This window comes from Eptatretus burgeri, chromosome 2 (genome assembly GCF_056783735.1).
Source record: "Eptatretus burgeri isolate ZD-2024b chromosome 2, Ebu_testis_v1, whole genome shotgun sequence".
In the NCBI taxonomy this organism is placed as follows: domain Eukaryota; kingdom Metazoa; phylum Chordata; class Myxini; order Myxiniformes; family Myxinidae; genus Eptatretus; species Eptatretus burgeri.
Genome location: NC_140962.1, coordinates 137,977,275 through 137,995,504, shown reverse-complemented (window position 1 = coordinate 137,995,504; position 18,230 = coordinate 137,977,275). Strand labels below are relative to the sequence as shown.

Genomic DNA, 18,230 nt, shown 5'->3' with positions numbered 1-18,230 from the left:
TTGCTGCATCAAAGTCTCTGTATAGTTCAGTTGGTGAATACATTCTAATGAAATGCAATCACATCCCTCATCCATCATTGTCAGTGCAATTATTTATCATCCAACCAATTAGCTAAGCACTCCAACAAGTTCAAATACAATATTAACTAGAAGGGGAGCACTCGGTCGAGTGCAAAACCTCCGCCGCCAATACTGCTAGGTCATTCAAGTGAACCTGATATCCCATTCATTCAATTTGACGTCAACAGTGCTCACAGAGTTATAGTTTGCAACTTTCCCTTTTTCATACTCAATTAATTCGTCATAACTAGATTCCTTGAGACAGAAATTGATTTTACGTGGGTATATCCACCTGAAGTTCCAAAATCAGCCGCAATTATAATTTTGGCATGTTTTTTGTTGGAAATCACTTATAACATGTAGAAATGCAAAAAAAAAAAAATCGAAATTTTGTTGAAAAAAAAGTTGCAAAAATTTTTTTTCTCTAAATTGTTTTTTTTTGGGGGGGGTTGAAAATCACTTAAAACATGTAGAAATGCAAAAAAAATATTCAATTTTTTTTCAAAATGGCCACCGTAGCGGCCATATTGGACTTTGGACCAAGTTCAAAATCTAATGGCATGATCCTTGGACCATACTTAACCCCCCACCAAGTTTCGTCGAAATCCGTTGAGTTTTTCCATAATACTGTTCACAAAAAACAAACAAACAAACAGAAAGGGGTGAAAACAGTAACCTCCGATCTTAGATGGCAGAGGTTAAAAATAGCACCGCAAAGCGGGCGTAACCCCTCAGCCCCTTGACGCAAACCAATTTCAAGATGGTGGCCATATTGAAAATTGCAGCACGGCACACGCACACACACACACACACACAACACCAGATCAAGTGGAAGGAGAAAAAAAAAATAAGAAAAAAAGAAAAGAAAAGCAGAGCACCCCATCTGTGATGTCATTTGACATTTATTTTTGCTTTGCAAAATAAAATAAAAAATAAAATCAATCTGTCAATCCGTTCTCAAGTTATTGTCCGGAAACCAATTTCAAGATGGCTGCCATAGAGGCCACATTGAAAATCGCAGCGTGCCCATTTTCGAAAGGAACCTTCCTCTACTCAACCACAACACACCCTGCAAAAATGGATTTAATCGGACAAGGCGTTCTCCTCGAAATCGACGGAAACCAATTTCAAGGTGGCTGCCATGGAGGCCACATTGAAAATCGCAGCGCCCATTTTCGAAAGGAACCTTCCTCTACTCAACCACAACACACCCTGCAAAAATGGATTTAATCGGACAAGGCATTATCCTCAAAATTGACGGAAACCAAAAGTTGACAGACGCCCGGACAACGCCTGTGACGACAATACCCCTTAGCCAATTCAGGCTGAGGGGTAAAAACTAACATTACAGGTTCTACAAACCCCTCATGGGTTTCAAATCTAGTTCATATACCAAGACAAACAATCAACAGAAACATCTCTCAAAACAGAATGACAAGTCCACTGTAACAACAGCCAATCGCACAATCACATGCAACGACAAACTCATTGGCTCCCACCTTGACGTTCTTGATCTGGTCCTGCGTTTTCTGAAAGCTGGACTTGACGCGCAGTAGAGACTCAGCCAGACAAGGAGACACTGTGACCAAAACATCCTGTATAGGAGAAAATGGTTCCAGGGCAGAAATGCAGTGCACAATAGTAAATATCATGAAGGCACTGTAATGTGATTGCATTTCAAAAAACAAATTATAAGATATGTCCTGAATACAATTGCCTTCAACTTGAAATTTAAAAGGTTGTTACTTGTTATTTCAACGTTATTGTTGTACTGGTTAAAGGCCAATTGCTCAGTTCGATTGGGAATGTAAGACGTGAACAACAGGGTTCAAGGAATGATCAGAACACACTGGCAATGAGTTTCACCGACAAATACATTTATCATAACCTAACAAGAGTCTGGCTGGAGAGGTTATCATGATACCGTTTCTTTCATCCAGATCGCGAGGAAAAGAGAGATCACTCCATTCCATTCATATGCCTCACCCATGATGGTAGCTATGGACAATCACATCCTGATCACAGCTGTTTGACACTGGGAATTCATACAAGAATGTTTGATTACCAATCTGAAACAAAGATAAAGGTTAATAGAGGAATTACAGAGCAAGCTTGAGTCTGTACCTTCAGAGGCTACTGCGATAGCTCAAGAAGAGCACTCTCCACCAGAGAGAACTGAACATGTGATTGTCGATTTACGTGACTTCATGGGACACAGATGAGGTGCAAAGCTATGACAGAGATAAATGCTGAATAATTAAATTTCCATTTCATTGGGACCTAATCACGTGATGCTGCATGGTGGCGAATGTTTTCACAAAGGAATCCAATGTGGAAGTAACTACCTCAGTCCTGGGTACGTCCACCTCCAGTGGCAATCACTGCATTGCACTGTCATCACATTGACCTTATGAACACTCAAGCATGAGCCTGGGGAATGACATTCCACACCCGCATCAGCTCATGTTCCAGCTCATCGAAGGTCGAGTCTGTCTTGGCAAGATTCATAAACGACGAGCAATGATATCCTTGAGATGTCCAATTGGATTTAAATCTGGTGAGATGGCAGGCCAGGGTGTCATGACGTTAATATTGGCATTGGCAAGGACATTTCTTGTTTGAATGGCCCTGTGAGCAGGAACATTATCGTGCATAAAGATTATTCCTGGACCATGTTGTTGAAAGGCAGGCAACACATTTTGCTTTCGGGGTCCCATGAACGTATTGATCTGCCATCAGATTGCCATGGATACGAATCAAGTTGGTGTGAAAGGTTTCAGCAATACCACCCCACATCATGATAATTCCACATCCAAAATGTTGTGGCTTCCTGGACATAGACTGGGGCATATTGCTCATTGCGTCTTCTGTAAATGACCTGTACACAGCCACCATACCATGCCTTTTAAGGAGAAACTTGGATTTGTGACCGACGTAACACTTGCTCATTCATCGTCGTGTCCATCGAACGTGCCGATTTGACTACTGCAAGCACGCTTCCATGTCGCAGTGCAAGTCCTGTACACTGAACAGGACGTCGAGCAAGGATCCCTGCATCACAGCAAATCATCATGACGATGTTGACACTTATCCTGTGAGGTCCAGGGAGTGTGTTTGCAGTACTTTGGGCAGTTTGAAATTGATCGTGTTGATGGGTGAAGCGATGGATTAGTCCTGAGTGAGTCATTATCCTGTGACATCCACATCTCGGCACATCTATTGTTGATTTTGTGGCTTGATAACGTATTGTTACGGTTCTCGGAACCGTATGCATACAACATACAGGTGTCCCAAGTCAGTTATTCCATTAAATATATGTGCAGATAGAACCCCACCTTGTGTGTAGTGGGAAGACACTGGGGTGTGTTGCGATGGGCTTTTAGATAGGTTTATAAATCACTTCTCCCCTTTTATTTTGAACCACAGTACCTTCCTCTCGCTTTCAGAAGCAAAATATTTGTGCAGTATCTTTTTGGCGAATCCAGACACGTGTGGAGTGGGCGGGATTTCCGGCATGGCCGAAACCCCACCCAGGAAGGGCGGACCCATGGAAGCCCCGTCCAATCAGGGTGGACAGTGACATCAGCTTCACCAAGGCCCCTCCCCGCTCAGGGAGATCTATAAATTATGAAGCAACCCTGGGAGCGTGGAGCGTTGGAGTGAGACAGTTTGACGGCTGGTAGCGAAAGAAAGAAGGAAGGTCGTAGAGTGGTTGCGCTCTTTGGGGGTCGTTCATTTTGAGTGCGCGAGAGCTGGGAAGACCTCGACCCAACCTTGACCAGGTCTCTCATTGGGTCCTGTCTGCAGCCCTGATCCCCGCCTCGGACTCCGCTCAACTCGACCCGGGCTCCTTCGCAGACACGAACCCCACGCGTGTGGCCGTGGACCTAGCCGCACGACCATTAAATGGTGCTGCACCACGGAGCATCCCTTCCCTCCAACGTTCAGGTACCCGAAAGAAATGCGACCTCAGCTCACCTCGCTCTCTGGCTGTCGGGAGTCCTTTGCCATACATCAGGGGGTTTTTTTTCATCTGAGTGTGTGGAGCCGTCTTTAAGTAGAATTACATGTGTTTTTATTTGATCATTGTAAATCTTGCCTGTTTTATTCCCACATAAGTCTGCTCTGCGTCCTTTTATAAGTCGATTGTAAATAAATTATTGTAGAAATGTTCCCAGTTCGTTTTTCTCTTTTCCTGCATTGGTCCAGCATGGTTTGGATGCGAGTTTAGCCGGGTCTTTATCCCTGATAATCTTTTCATTCTTGCCTGTACGTTCTTAGCAGGTCCGCTCGGCTGTATCCGAACCGGAAGGGTAGTGTGATCCGGTTCGGGCAAGGCGTACCGAGGGCGTGGTTCCCCGGTAGTCGAAACCGCGTGGTTAATTAGGTAAATTGATTCCAGACAAAAAGACCCCACGCCACGTGGTGGAGGTATTGGCATCCACGGTCGATTTAGAAACCCGCCGTGTCACGGAATTATCCGTGAGCGACGGCCTATAATTCCGGGAGTCTGGTGGGAGACGACGTAACTTCCCCCACCAAGTGGTAATTCTCACCACCAGACACCAGCCCGCAACAGTATTTTGAGGTCATAAACAATTCCACTCCTCACATTAAAGGGCCTTGTAGATTGCACCTCATGCAATCACTATTACATTCAACAATAATAAAACAGCCAGCTTCCCAACTGAAGCAAAATTGAAATATGGCAAACTGCATTGAAATAGCAATGCAGTGCCAGAAACAAATCGTTAACAAGAAGGGCATTTCCTATTGAATACACCGAGGAAGACCTTATGTAGTCACATTCACACTCATTCAGTGACCTTCAGTTCGGCGTGAGCGATCTCCACTGGAACGACAGTGTGGCTCCGATGCTCTCCAGACATGCACATCAAGCACATCAAGCTGCCGTCGTCCATGCAGTAAAGTTGGATCAACTCCTCATGCTCGGTGCATTTCGGTTCCTCCATAGTCTCTACCCATTTCATCTGTGACACCAAGTTGGCAAGAATCACGTTTTTCTTGAGCTGCGGTCTTTGAGGGAAAACCTCCCGACAACTGGGACAAATGCAGGCGGTGGGGCCTCGTCTGCTCTCCCAGAATTTATCGACACATTCACGACAAAACGAGTGACCACAGCCTAATGTAATGGGTTTTTTAAATAGCTGCAGGCACACGTCGCATGTGAGGTGATGTCGAGTTGGAGAAGAGGCCATTTTCTTTATATCAGGGCCAGAGGCCTGAGAGAGACGGGATCTGGACAAAGGGGAAAGTGTGACAAAGTTAGGAAGGAGTAAACGCACACATTATTCAGAGCACATTATGTTGCATTTGCTGTTAGTTATCAAGACAAGGAAATATTTTAACTCTGAAAAAGTTTTGCTGAAAGAGATGAGCTGCTGACAAATGATGTTGGGCTGGGGGTGATACGGGATATTTATTGATGGAGTGTGCTACCGCAATTGGCCATTTCTCATGACAATCGTTTTACAGCATGGAAGTGTCTTTGTCATTTACCTCCTTTTTTGAGACATGCAGACACAATGATGCTCTCGGGCCAAAATAGCCTGGGAGATGTAATCCACTGCGTGTTGCTCTTTGGAAAAGAAAAACAGAATGAAATTCTCAGTGAATCGGAAGTTTACTCAACAATCCTTGTGACACCAAAGTAGTGTTCATTCATTCAGATGTTCACAGATGGATTAATTGAAGAAAGGAATGCATCCAATGATTTAATGAATGGTGGAATGGTCAGATTGCAGCCTCAACACATTAAATACGGACAATTAGCTGATGATGAAATGAAATAAGAACAATAAACTCAAAATAAAGAGCAATTAACTTATGAAACTCGCAATCAAAGTAAAACAGGTTCACTTTGAACACCCTTGTCGAAAACGAACACAAACTAGAGAGTTCATAGAACATGATACTCCACACAGTGTTACAGTAAAATAAATAATGATTTTAAAGAGCTTAAAAAAAATCCGGAAGTTTAGTGCAAATGAAGCAGTCTTATACATCATCCTTATACACTGGAACAAGACGCCGTTGAGTCGCAGTTTAGGAGATGGAGGCTTTATTGATAACCATCAAACGCAGTGTCAATCAGGATTGTACATAGCCATAATTGGCAGCCAGCTTCCCAACTAAAGCAAAATTGAAATATGGCAAAAGGTTTCACCAGGAATAACCCAATATCACAGATGGAGTAAAACTAAAAAAAAAAAAAAAAAAAAAATTTGTTGCGACCACTGTGACCCCAAAGTCCCAAACCCCAACGGCATGAACCAGGAATAAATCCAAAAATTTGGTATACATTTACAGTGACCCCTATGTTGATTGCATATACAAAGTTTCATTTAAAAATGTTTTCAAATGTGCCACAATTGCATTTTTTGGTATTTGGCCTTTTGACCCCAACCCAGAGCCCCAGGGGATTGGCAAAAATACTGCTCTCACACCTTTTTTTTTCCATGCGATGATCATAACTACCAGGGTTGATCAATTTCTGCACAACTGTTTACGAGGAGATAGTGTGACAGACGGACAGACGGAGCCAATTACAACATCCCTCAGTTAAAAAAAAAAACAACAATAATAAATAATGTGGGGATAATGACCATCTTACTGCCTTTGCTGTTAGGATGGCACATCACGATGGTTGTGACAAAATTAACAGAGTGGTTCCAGCAGCAATTTTAGCTAGACTGTACCATGGGCTCCAAATTACACAATCAGTGTTTAGGTAATGGAGGTGTAACTTCAAAAAGTACAAGGAAGTTACAGAAAACAAGGCTTTTTTTAATGAACAGTCACAACCTTTATTTTCAGCAAATAACATTCCTCGCCGTTCTATAAATACGTATGAACTAAAAATTCACTCCTGTGTTTTACAATCCAAAAATTCAAACTGAAAAAAAATCAATTTAGAAATTTCAATGCAAAGGACACCGTATGATCTCTAACGTCCACCAACTAATGCTGGTAGATGGGATGCCCAGTTTAATGTCCATACAAGGACGGCACACACATTGATGAATCACCTTGCATGCGAAACACTGGGATAAGAATTTATAGCCAAGTCAAGATTCAAACCCAAGCTAGGTAGCTCAGAGGTGAGTGTGTCCCTCAAGGCTAGGATATCCTGCCAGCTTTAATATCCACCTGTCTCTGTCTCTGTCTCTGTCTCTGTCTCTCTAGAGAGTGCAGCCTGTGGCTGCTGGTTGCATCATTGGTTGGGACGCGGCTATGCCGCTGATGCAGTGTCCCCCTTACCAGTTCACTGGTGCTCATTTTGCCGACCTTGGAAGGATGACAGGCTGAGTCAACCTCCTGGTGTATTTTAATTCAGCGGCCAACGGGGCTTCAACTCAGGACCCGAGGATCCCAAGTCGCCACCCTAACTACTAAGCCAACACCAGGCTTAATATCCACCTGTAACATACCATTAAGATAAATAGTCAACCTACTACCTATTCCAAAAATTTCTGCATCTTTGTAGCGATATCTATACCAACAAGTGTGTGTGTGTGTGTGTGTGTGTGTGTGTGTGTGTGTGTGTGTGTGTGTGTGTGTGTGTGTGTGTGTGTGTGTGTGTGTGTGTGTGTGTGTGTGTGTGTGTGTGTGTGTGTGTGTGTGTGTGTGTGTGTTTCCTCCAGAACTCCAAAACCATGAAACATAGCAGCCTGAAACTTTGCATGCATGCTAAAGGAGCTCCAAGGAAGTGCATGAGTGAAAATTGGGTGTTTGGATGAGTTAAAACACCCCTTTTGAAGATAACTAATTGGGTGCTCAATGTAAAACAAAAAAAGCCTTACCAAGATGGCGACATGCCATCTTGTTCAGCCCGCTGTCACCTCGCTGGGGTCTAAAGCTGCCATTTGGTTTCGGGCCAGGTATGTGCTCGATTCAAGCATTTTTTTTTTGCGGGGGGGGGGGTTGTTTTTTAACACGAGATCACAGTGTTTCACCTTTTTGTGTGACCTGCTTTCATGTTAAGATATCAATTAAAAGTAAATAATAAATAAATAAACAAACAAACAGCCAACGTCGAATCGAACTGATTGTTCGAAACTCCCCCATGTTGGTTCTAGCTGTGAACACATAGACTGATGTTTTATGATCTCTGTGGCTTGATATGTTTTGGATTTTTGCTGATTTTCCCACATTTAAAGGTAAACCTTTGTGGTTGTCGTTTTGGTGTGCTTTGTGGCTTGCCTTTTTGTCCATGCAGTTTCATAAACAACTGCAACGGTTTTGGTACGATAAAGCACTCAAACTTTATATTTTTTACACTTTCCTCATTCATATTATCAAATGCCTGATTTCCCTCCTTCTACAATACAAGTATAAACATGTGCTCTGTTGTCTTAGTTAAATCTGACAAAAGTTTAAAATGTAAGAGTAATTACCACCTTTCCAGTTCCATAACAGGTATGATACATGCTGTTTGAACGTACCCCATTTCGTTCAATCCTACACGAATTAGAGATCGACTGATATGGGTTTTTCAAGGGCCGATGCTGATACCGATATTTGGAGCATGGGAGCCGCAGACCAATATATGCGTATGATTAAACAATTTAATAATAACATTTAAAAAACGAGAATTAAAGAAAATGGTTGAACTGCAATTAACAAATTTATTTAACACAACATATTTTTCAGTCAAAAATATAAAGTATCATGCACTTGTAAACTGCAGCATTTCCTTCTAGTTAGTCTGCCATTCCTCACCTTTTTAAATCAGAAAATGTATCAAACCAAAGCAAAAAAGTTGGGAAAGACTTTGGAGAATATTTGAAAATAAAGTTTTTGGGCACTTGTGTAAACAGCAGCATTTTCTTCAGCAGGTCTGCACTCTACATCGCATTCTTTTAAATCAGGAAATGTACCATCAACAAAATTGTCTACTCACAAAAACGAAAAATCAAAAGGCTTAAAAAGTTCAATAAATGAAAAGTTTTAGTGCACTTGTTAACAGCGGTAACCATCTTGGTAACCAGGCTTGTGTACGCGATATTTCAAAAAATGTTCAAGATTCAGCTTTCATATTACACAGATGTATTCCTCATACCACCCAAGAGGCAGGGGACCTACAGTATCAGCTCCTGGTTTTACTCGATTTCAGGAAGGAAAATAAAACCCCTGCCTCTCCTGCCATTTTTGTAAGAGGACGAAAATAAAAGAAATTCAAATAAAAACTACAATGGCACTCGGTAGCGTGCATACCTCCGCTAGGTTGAACAGTTTACATTTTGAATCTCACTAATAGGCTGGATCTGGATCCGGATGTGAACCAAAATCGAATCGGCTGGTTCTTGTCAACTACCCAGCTCATCCACCTTGGTTTGTCACAATGCGGCCATCATGTTTTGAAATATCGAATCAGTTTGTCCTCGTCACACGCCCAGCCTGTCCACAAAGGTTCGTCCGAATCCATCCACAACTTGAGATATCCTGTTCACAGACAGATGGACACGGGTGAAAAACGTAACCTACGTCCACCTTTGGCGGAGGAGGTAACGAAGATCATCCATTCATCGGGAAATTAGAAAAATTGTGGTCCAACAGAATAATAGGTTTACTCATCAAATTAGACAACGGTATAAAATGCTGTACAAGTCAGAATTACTGTACAGTATTCACAACTGTCAATATTACAGGACCTCTCCTGTGTCTCAGTTTACAACTTGATAAACAACAACAAAAAAAAAACTCAAAAGTCTCCAACAACATCACATGCATATCCTTGGGTCCGATAAACAGCCAGAAAATAATTATAAATATGGAAATGCAGTACTCGGTGGTGGTGCTTTCATTTTTTTAATCTACACGAGAGCAGTTTTGAGACGAGTGACAATGCACAACGTTGTCCCCAAAGCTCACAATGGTCAAAAACCGATTACACAAACTCTAATTGGATGTACGACGTCTAATGCAAATCGAATGGCAAACTATGCTTCAGGACTTTGAAAAACGCCACACGACTCCCTCCACGGAGGTTAAACACGATCAGTGGGCGTGTCCATTGCGTCATGACGTCAGGTGACAATGGGCGTGTCCATTGCGTCATCACGTAGCGTGGCAATGGGCGGAGCGCACAAAATGCCGAGAGTACAAACTTTGACAACTGAGTGATGCAAAATGGGCACTGTATCTACTACGACGACGACGACGACTACTACAACACAAAAAAAATTCGCGAAAAATAGCGAAGATGGGCGGGCGGTGAAACCTCCATAATGAATGACGTCATTTCCGGCAGGCGACATCATAGTTATACCTTGTGTAACCACGTGTTACATGAGCGGGAAACGCGACGAATCTTGGACATTAGTAAAGTTATGTAATCAATGAAATTATTTACTTTATCCGCTTGTACTTTTTCATTAAAGAAAGTATTAATGAAGTAAATGTATGAAAAAGCCGCTTATCGATACAGTCAGTACGGTTGTTGTTAACTTGGCTGACGCAATGATGAGTAAAATCAAATTGATCGGCGTGAAGAAATCATTTCTTTCGATAGCGAAATCGTTTAACCACGCAGACATTTTTAAAATGGAATTATATCGTTTGAGGAAGAATTCCATGTACCGACCGATATACGAAATTTAAAAACACTTCACCGTATGTTCATCACCGATGGCACACGACAACGCGGCTTCACTCACCACAAGCGAACAATGTCGTTTGGACAAAAAAAAAAAAAAAAACCACGAAGCAGTCAAACTTCACGGATCACCACCACCACCACCGAGTTTCGATCGTTGCCGGATTACACGCCGGAAGTGGAATGCCGCCTCCTCCCCTCAGAGAGCAATCCTGAAGAGATGCAAGTGCTTTCGCCGTCTCCCCATTAGCAGATTCGCCACAAAGGGGGCAGGGACTAATACTGTACAAAGGGTTTTCAGAGTCATCCCATAATGCCGTGCGCGCCGCCATGTTGGTTGGAATCACTTCCCTTGCAACGATAGCATCAGGAGTTACACAATTTCGCACGGTTATCTCGTTATTCTGACTTACTGCAATGGAAGGCTACGATAATTCTTTGGCCTTGTTTACCTTTCGTCACTTGTTTCGCTTGCCCAAGTGCCAACCAATATGGCGCCCGCGCACCGCATCGTGAGTACTGAAACCCCTCCATACAAAACACGTTGAAGATCCACCGATCATCACGATGTTCCAAATAATTTTTACCCAATGTTACTCTCTCGGTCGGTAGATATTTTACAGGAGATTGAAAGCTTTCCCAGTGTACGTCTCCAATGAGCCAACGACGCCCAAATCGGGCGAGTAGGCCTGTGTTCAAGTACCAAGTTTCATGTGGAGCGCTCTCCGGGTGGCTTATCCTGTGCCATCAAATAACTGAAAAAAAAAAAGACCGTTCACCTTGAAAACATTGATGTGACAGTGCTTGAGACACGTGACGATTTTTTCCAGCTCCTGAAGGTTTATTTATTCAATCCTGCTCTCTTTCACTTTCTACGAACCTACTGAAGTGAACCAAATCAATCCTCTCAGCTTCGTATCAGCCAAACGTACGATATGCTGCATTGTTTATGAGGAAAATACCCCCTCCAATCCGACCTGGAGCAAGCACGTGGACCCACAATGCACTTTGTGTTTCTTTCTATGTCACGTCCTCAAACAGCGACCTCTGATTGGTTGAACAACCACATCGTGGCGGTGACGTCATCGCGTAACGTTCCACTTTCAATCCCTCACAAAGTTAGTTGAAAATGTGCATTTTTGAACGTGCGAAAAACTTAATTTATTTTTATTTTTTTTAAACTACAGATTTGTAAAAAAAAAAAAAAAATGTATCGCTGCCCCGTTAGGTGTGGTCGGGTGGATGTATTTGTAGGGGAGTGCTAGATGTAGGGGAGTGGTAGGGTAGGAATTTCTTACCCCACCACAAGAGGGACAGTTAGAGTCGGAATTAAGCAGATAGGGTCGGGTAGATGCATTTGTGGGGCACCAGCAGAATGGACACTAACACCAGCAGAACACCAACAGGCACCAGCAGAATGGAAGTGAGAGTTCGATCAAGGGGATACCTGGGAGTAAACAATCTGCACACAAGATGAATGAAACAAAGCAAGAAGAGGTAGGGAGAGAGAAGGGGGTCTTGGAGTTAACCTAGAAAAAGGGAGTGCTTGGGATGTAGATAACAATGACGGGTAGGGAGTGGTAGTTGTTGTGGAGTGGTCGGGTAAATGCATTTGTAGGGGAGTGGTAGATGTAGGGGAGTGTTAGGGTAGAGCGGTAGGGTAGACGCACGACAACGTTTCCCTTTTTTGTACGATCTTCCATTTGACGACTCATCACTTTGTCAGAGACAAATATGAATTAAACATTTCGTTTTTAAAAGTTTCTTCAACCGTTTTGTGGATTACTTGGTGAAGCCACTTGGTGCACATCCTTCATGCCTCAATGGCGATACCGTAGTTCAATACAGGAGGTAGGGAGGCAAAATAAATTTTATGATCACAATGAGTAAAAAATGTTTTCAGTTGTTGTGAAGTCATGAATCGCCATATCACGGCAGGAAAGCCGAGAGGTACGCAAGCTCGCTCCAAGCTGTCCAGCCTGGGTTCTAATCCTGACCCAGCTATAAACTGTCATCCCAGTATTTTAAAGGCAGGGTGATTCATCAATGTGTGTGCTCTCTTGGATGGATGTTAAATTTGGGCTGTTTCTTTTTTCTGTTTTTAGCTTTAATTGCGGAGGATGATGCTCTAGAAGTGTGGAATTAAGTTTATGGAAGCTCAGTTACAATGAGTACTTTGTAGGGTGGGGATGGGGGAGTGGCACTGATACTTACCATGGTGTATATATAGGAAGGGTACTGCTGTCTCTGCAAGTCACACACCATCACCCCATCTCTCCCACTCTACACACCATGCTAAGCTCAAGCACAGAGAGTTTTGTTGTTTGCTGTTCATTTTGAGGAGACATTTTCTACCTACAGAAACCATGAATCATTGGGTTACACCTGTACTCGGAACTTCAAGTCAAGCACGTCGAATAGTTTCTGATCTAACTTGTGAAAATGCTTTTTCCAGTTTTTTGACATTACCAACTTCCAAATATTCTTCAAGCGATTTCCCAGAGTGGCTTTTTTAAAACGGGGATTTATGTGTGGGTCATGCATGAGTTTGTGCGTATACCATGTTTATTTATGTATTTGTTTTTATATGCATAATCAAGGCTCATGGAGGAGCGAGAACACAGAAAGGATCAGGACGCAACATAACAAAATGAACAGCATGAGGAGAATGGAAAAACACCAATTGCAAAGGGAGAAAATATATGGACATGGACAAACAATGGATGTAGATAACAATGACGGGTAGGGGAAAACGCAAGGGGTGTCAAGTTGGAGACGGAAGCAAAATTTTGGACTGAACTGTGGACTGTTTTGGACTGAACAGCGCATTGAACTGTGCATTTTTCATAAGGGACAACACATTGAACATGTCATATAATGTCATTGAACATATCATGCATTGCAATGTAATGTCAATAAAGTATTTATAATGTATATTCACTGATGTTTCCAGACTTTATGGCCACCCTGTATATAAATATATATCCATCTATATATACTGTATACATCTTCTTCTTCTTCTTCTTTCGGCTGCTCCCGTTAGGGGTCGCCACAGAGGATCATCCGTATGATCCGCATAGTGATTTGGCACATGTTTTACGCCGGATGCCCTTCCTGACACAACCCTAGCCGCCTCGTTCGACACAGGGATATGGTACACCTATTTTAACCGGGGTATACACCGGCCCAGTACACTGCTACTCATTTCGCCGACCTCGGAAGGATGACAGGCTGAGTCAACCCCCTGGTGTATTAATTCAGTGGCCCAACGGGGCTTGAACTCAGGACCTTTTGGATCCCAAGCCGCTGCCCTAACCACTGCACCAACGCCAGGATATATACTGCATACATATGTGTATGTGTATATATATATATATATATATATATATATATATATATATATATATATATATATATATATATATATATATATATATATATATATATATATATATATATATATATATTGTTGCGGATTTGCGCCCGCCGGCGTGCGAGCAGCCACGTAACTCGAATCGCGGCACGTCGCCCACCGGACGGACAATCCCGTCGTGACCCTCTCGGACTAACACCGGGAACTAGTCACGGGTGGGCCTTTCGGCCTCACCACGATCGTGCCATTCGGCCCCCCGCGTGGGATAGGGTTGCTCGCCAAATTCGACCTACCTAAGTACCCACACGGAGGGTAGACCGGGCGATCGCACCTCGCCGCAGGTCGACTTCGGACACGGGCCACTTTAAGCGACCCGTTCCGTACTATCGGGATAACCGAGCGGTGTTATCGTCAACCTCGACGGTTCGATTAATTATCGGGCGTTTTTAGCCCACGACCAACCCTTTACGTGAAGTAAGATGGAGATTCAATAAAAGAAAAGACGAAGCGAAACGGGAAAAACAGTTCAACATAAAGCACATTTATTCCGCGCAAACGGAAAGCACACATATACAATTACCACAATTATGCACCAAAAGCAAATGTAACAAAAGAAGAAACACCACAATAATGCACAAAAAGCAAATGTAAAAGAGAAACACAATGCAGATCTACTACCGACTACCGAGCACACGGCAACACTTATACAGTTTTACTTCACAGACGGCGCCGACAACACATATACTCAAAGCAAAAGAAAAAGGGACCACCCTCAACGATGAGGGGGGGGGCAGACGGGCCTGGGGCCGAGACCGCGTCGAGCCTACCCGTCTGGTGATGAGCCGCAAAATGGCGGTGGCGCCCCGACTCCGCGGGCCTCGCTGGCATTGCCTGGAATGGGGTGGGAACGGGGCCCCCTTCTCACACTATCTCAGCGCGGGGGGGAAACAGGAGGGGGTTGTTGATGCTCGGGGGAATGAGGATATCTCGCTGGCTTGGGTCCCGCGACGAGCGACTCCACCGCGACCTCGGTCGCGTTACCGGCCTCCCCTCTCCGCAGCTCCCCGACTCTGACACGAGCGCACTCTCAACTGCCTTCGCCGCCGCCACAACTCTCCATCTCTCCCACTCTCCACTCTTCTCAACTCCGTCCAACTGCGATTCAGAAACTCTTTTTCTCTCCAGATTCAGAAACTCCCTCAACAACTGCTTTTCGGCGAGCGAACGCGGCCCTTTATAGCCCCCGGGGCTTCGCTCCTTCACCTTCGACCCTTCACCTCTGGCTGGCTCCCCATTGGACAGAGGAAAAGTGGGCGTGAATGATTTTTGATCCACGAATCTGCATATAGCGATTATACTCCGACGCACCTGGAGGCGGGGCCAAATCGCCCCACGCTCGCTGATAGGACGGAACAGAAGTGGGCGTGAATCGTTCTTGATCCGATTTCTCGGAAAGGCTGGTGTTTTTGCACCCGTTGCTCGGTGCGCGCCCTGTACGAGTCCAGGATCGGTGCCCACAAGCGGCGCGGGAATGGCTGTGATGCGATGATTGCGAGAGCGAGATGTGACGGCAAGGGTCGTGGCTGTTGGCGTTGTTGTTGTTGTGAAGCGGCGTTGCGGTTGGTGGTTGTTGTGTGATGGCTGTTGAGACGTGGTTGGTGGTGGTTGTGGTGGTAGTAACGGCGGCTGGTCCAAAATAAAGATAGTAAAAGAAAAACGGCTATCTAAAAGGGTCGCAGCCCGAATGAATGACATTTATTCCCTCTAAACAACGGGTTTGGGCCTAACTACACATATACTTACAGAGATATCTCACCTACGGGACCTGAATGGTGGTTTGCGAATTTCGTCAACCACAACAATATATATATATATATATATATATATATATATATATATATATATATATATATATATATATATATATATATATATACATATATATATATATATATATATATATATATATATATATATATATATATATATATATATATATGTATATATATGTATATATATATATATATATATATATATATATATATATATATATATATATATATATATATATATAGATGAGGCGCCGTGAGGAGGAGTGATGTAAGGGCCACATCGGACATTTTGGAGTTAATGCCATATAGCACTATTTTATCCCTTCCCCTATCATCATCATATCATTAAAAAAATGTCGCTTTCATCACTCCTCCTCGCTGGGCCTCATATGTATAATATATATATATATATATATATATATATATATATATATATATATATATATATATATATGTATATGTATGTATGTATATATGTATTGGAAGGGTGTGCTTACACATTGTGTAAGCATAGGAACTGTACTTCCCCATTGTTTCGGGTTGCTCACCTGCATTTGATTTTTCACTTTTTCTTTTCTTTTTTTTCCCCATTTATTTATATTTCCATTTCTGGATGCTTTCTGATGGTTCTGTGATTTTTCCTGGTGTCGTGTCCATTGGCACACAAAATTACCATGCTTCCTCACCGTCTTCCATTTTTTTTACCACCATGCTTCCTGCATTTTTTTCATTTTTCTTTTTTCATTTATTTATTTTCATTTATGGATATTGTCTGAAAGTTCTGTATTTTTCCCAGTGTATCAGCTTCAATGTCCATCAGCAAGCAAAATTTCAGCTCAGTCACTGGGAAGGCACTCATCTTTAATATCAGTTAGTAAGTTGGTGAGTCAGTCAGTGAGTGAGTGACTCAGTCAGTGGTTAGAAAGAGCTTTATCGATTATATATAAATATATTGTTACGGCTGTGGAAATTTGCATTACACCATGAAGGGCCCATAGGTGAGATATCTCTAAGTACATGTGTAGTTAGCCCCAAACCCGTTGTTTAGATGGAATTTATGTGATTCATTTGGGCTGCGACGCTTTGAGATAGCCGTTTTTCTGTTCTATCTTTATTTTGAACCAACCACGTCTCAACCGCCACCACACAACAACCTCCAACCACAACGCCGCTTCGCAACAACCACAACCACACCTGCCTCTCAACAACCACACCATCGTCACCACTCCGCCAGCAACCGTCAACATCTCCACGAACACAAAAGGGGAACAACAACAACTCCCACCCCGGTTTCTCTGGTAAACAAGAATGACGGATGGAACTCAACCTCCGCCCCGATTTCTCTGGTAAACAAGAATGACGGTTGGAAACTCAACTCCCACCCTGATTTCTCTGGTAAACAAGAATGACGGTTGGAAACTCAACTCCCACCCCGATTTCTATGGTAAACAAGAATGACGGTTGGAAACTCAATTCCCTCCCCGATTTCTCTGGTGGAATGTCCCCCCCACCCCCCGCCCCCCCGTGACTCCCGTGGTCGAAAGACCCACCCGTGACTGGCTCCGGGCAATAGTTCCCGGAGGGTCACGACTGAATTGTCCGTCCGGTGGGCGACGTGCCGCGATTCGAGTCACGTGGCCGTTCGCACGCCGGCGGGCGCGAATTCGCAACACTGGTGTCCGGGAGTGGGATTCGAATCCCTCCCGCCTCCAAGCTAAATTAACGGGGAATCGGTCCAGGGGTGAGAGGAGCGACCCCCGATTCCCTCCAAATTACGAGCAGGCCAAATTAACCCGTTATGAGAAATAAGATGGAGTCTCAAGGCGAGCGGGAGCCGGGGGTAGTAGGAATGGATGTAGAATGTGTCGAATCCATGGCCCAGGATGAGAACCCCGAGCAGGAAATGTTGGTTGTGCAGGAACACGAACTCCCCCAACTGAACCCAGAGCCCGAAATAGGTGTATGACACCTCCCCTCCCCCTCTCTACCAAAACCCTCCCCCTATCCCTGCCGAATCGGCTCAGCTGAGTGCGCCCGACATGGCCCAACTATGCGCCATGCTGGCGGCAATGAATGAAAAAATGGATACGAATACGCAACAAATGAACGAAATGAAAACGAAAATGAATACGAATACGCAACAAATGAAAAACGAATTGAAGGAAGAAATGAGAGAAATGCGGGGTGAGACGCAGAACATGGGCCGAAGCCTGCAGGCGGGCATGAAGGCAATAATAGGGGAGTGCGTAATGGCGACGCCACGTGTTGGAGCGAACGAGCTGGGAGGGGGTGCAACGGCTGTCAGGCCCGCAATGGAGGCGGGTGAGGACAAAATAATTCGGGAGAC

The 18,230-nt window shown here is 43.7% G+C and overlaps 1 protein-coding gene across 7 annotated transcripts in view; it reads right to left on the bottom strand.

The window, feature by feature from the left end:
* LOC147033268 (zinc-binding protein A33-like) overlaps positions 1 to 11,655 on the bottom strand; it is a 36,936-nt gene extending 25,281 nt beyond the window's left edge. For 2 of the 7 annotated variants that reach the window (XM_085871470.1, XM_085871472.1), the window contains exons 1-4: positions 10,740 to 10,871; positions 5,581 to 5,659; positions 4,887 to 5,319; positions 1,560 to 1,655 (exon numbers count right to left, since the gene is read on the bottom strand). In XM_085871470.1, coding sequence (XP_085727596.1) covers positions 1,560 to 1,655; positions 4,887 to 5,319; positions 5,581 to 5,597 — 546 coding nt within the window. In that variant the 5' untranslated portion in view covers positions 5,598 to 5,659; positions 10,740 to 10,871. Of the gene's footprint in view, positions 1 to 1,559; positions 1,656 to 4,886; positions 5,320 to 5,580; positions 5,661 to 9,297; positions 9,574 to 10,739; positions 10,872 to 11,457 lie in introns of those variants that run through there. The other 5 variants (XM_085871467.1, XM_085871466.1, XM_085871468.1 and 2 more) reach the window with 5 other exon arrangements.
* Positions 11,656 to 18,230: the final 6,575 nt, after the last annotated feature.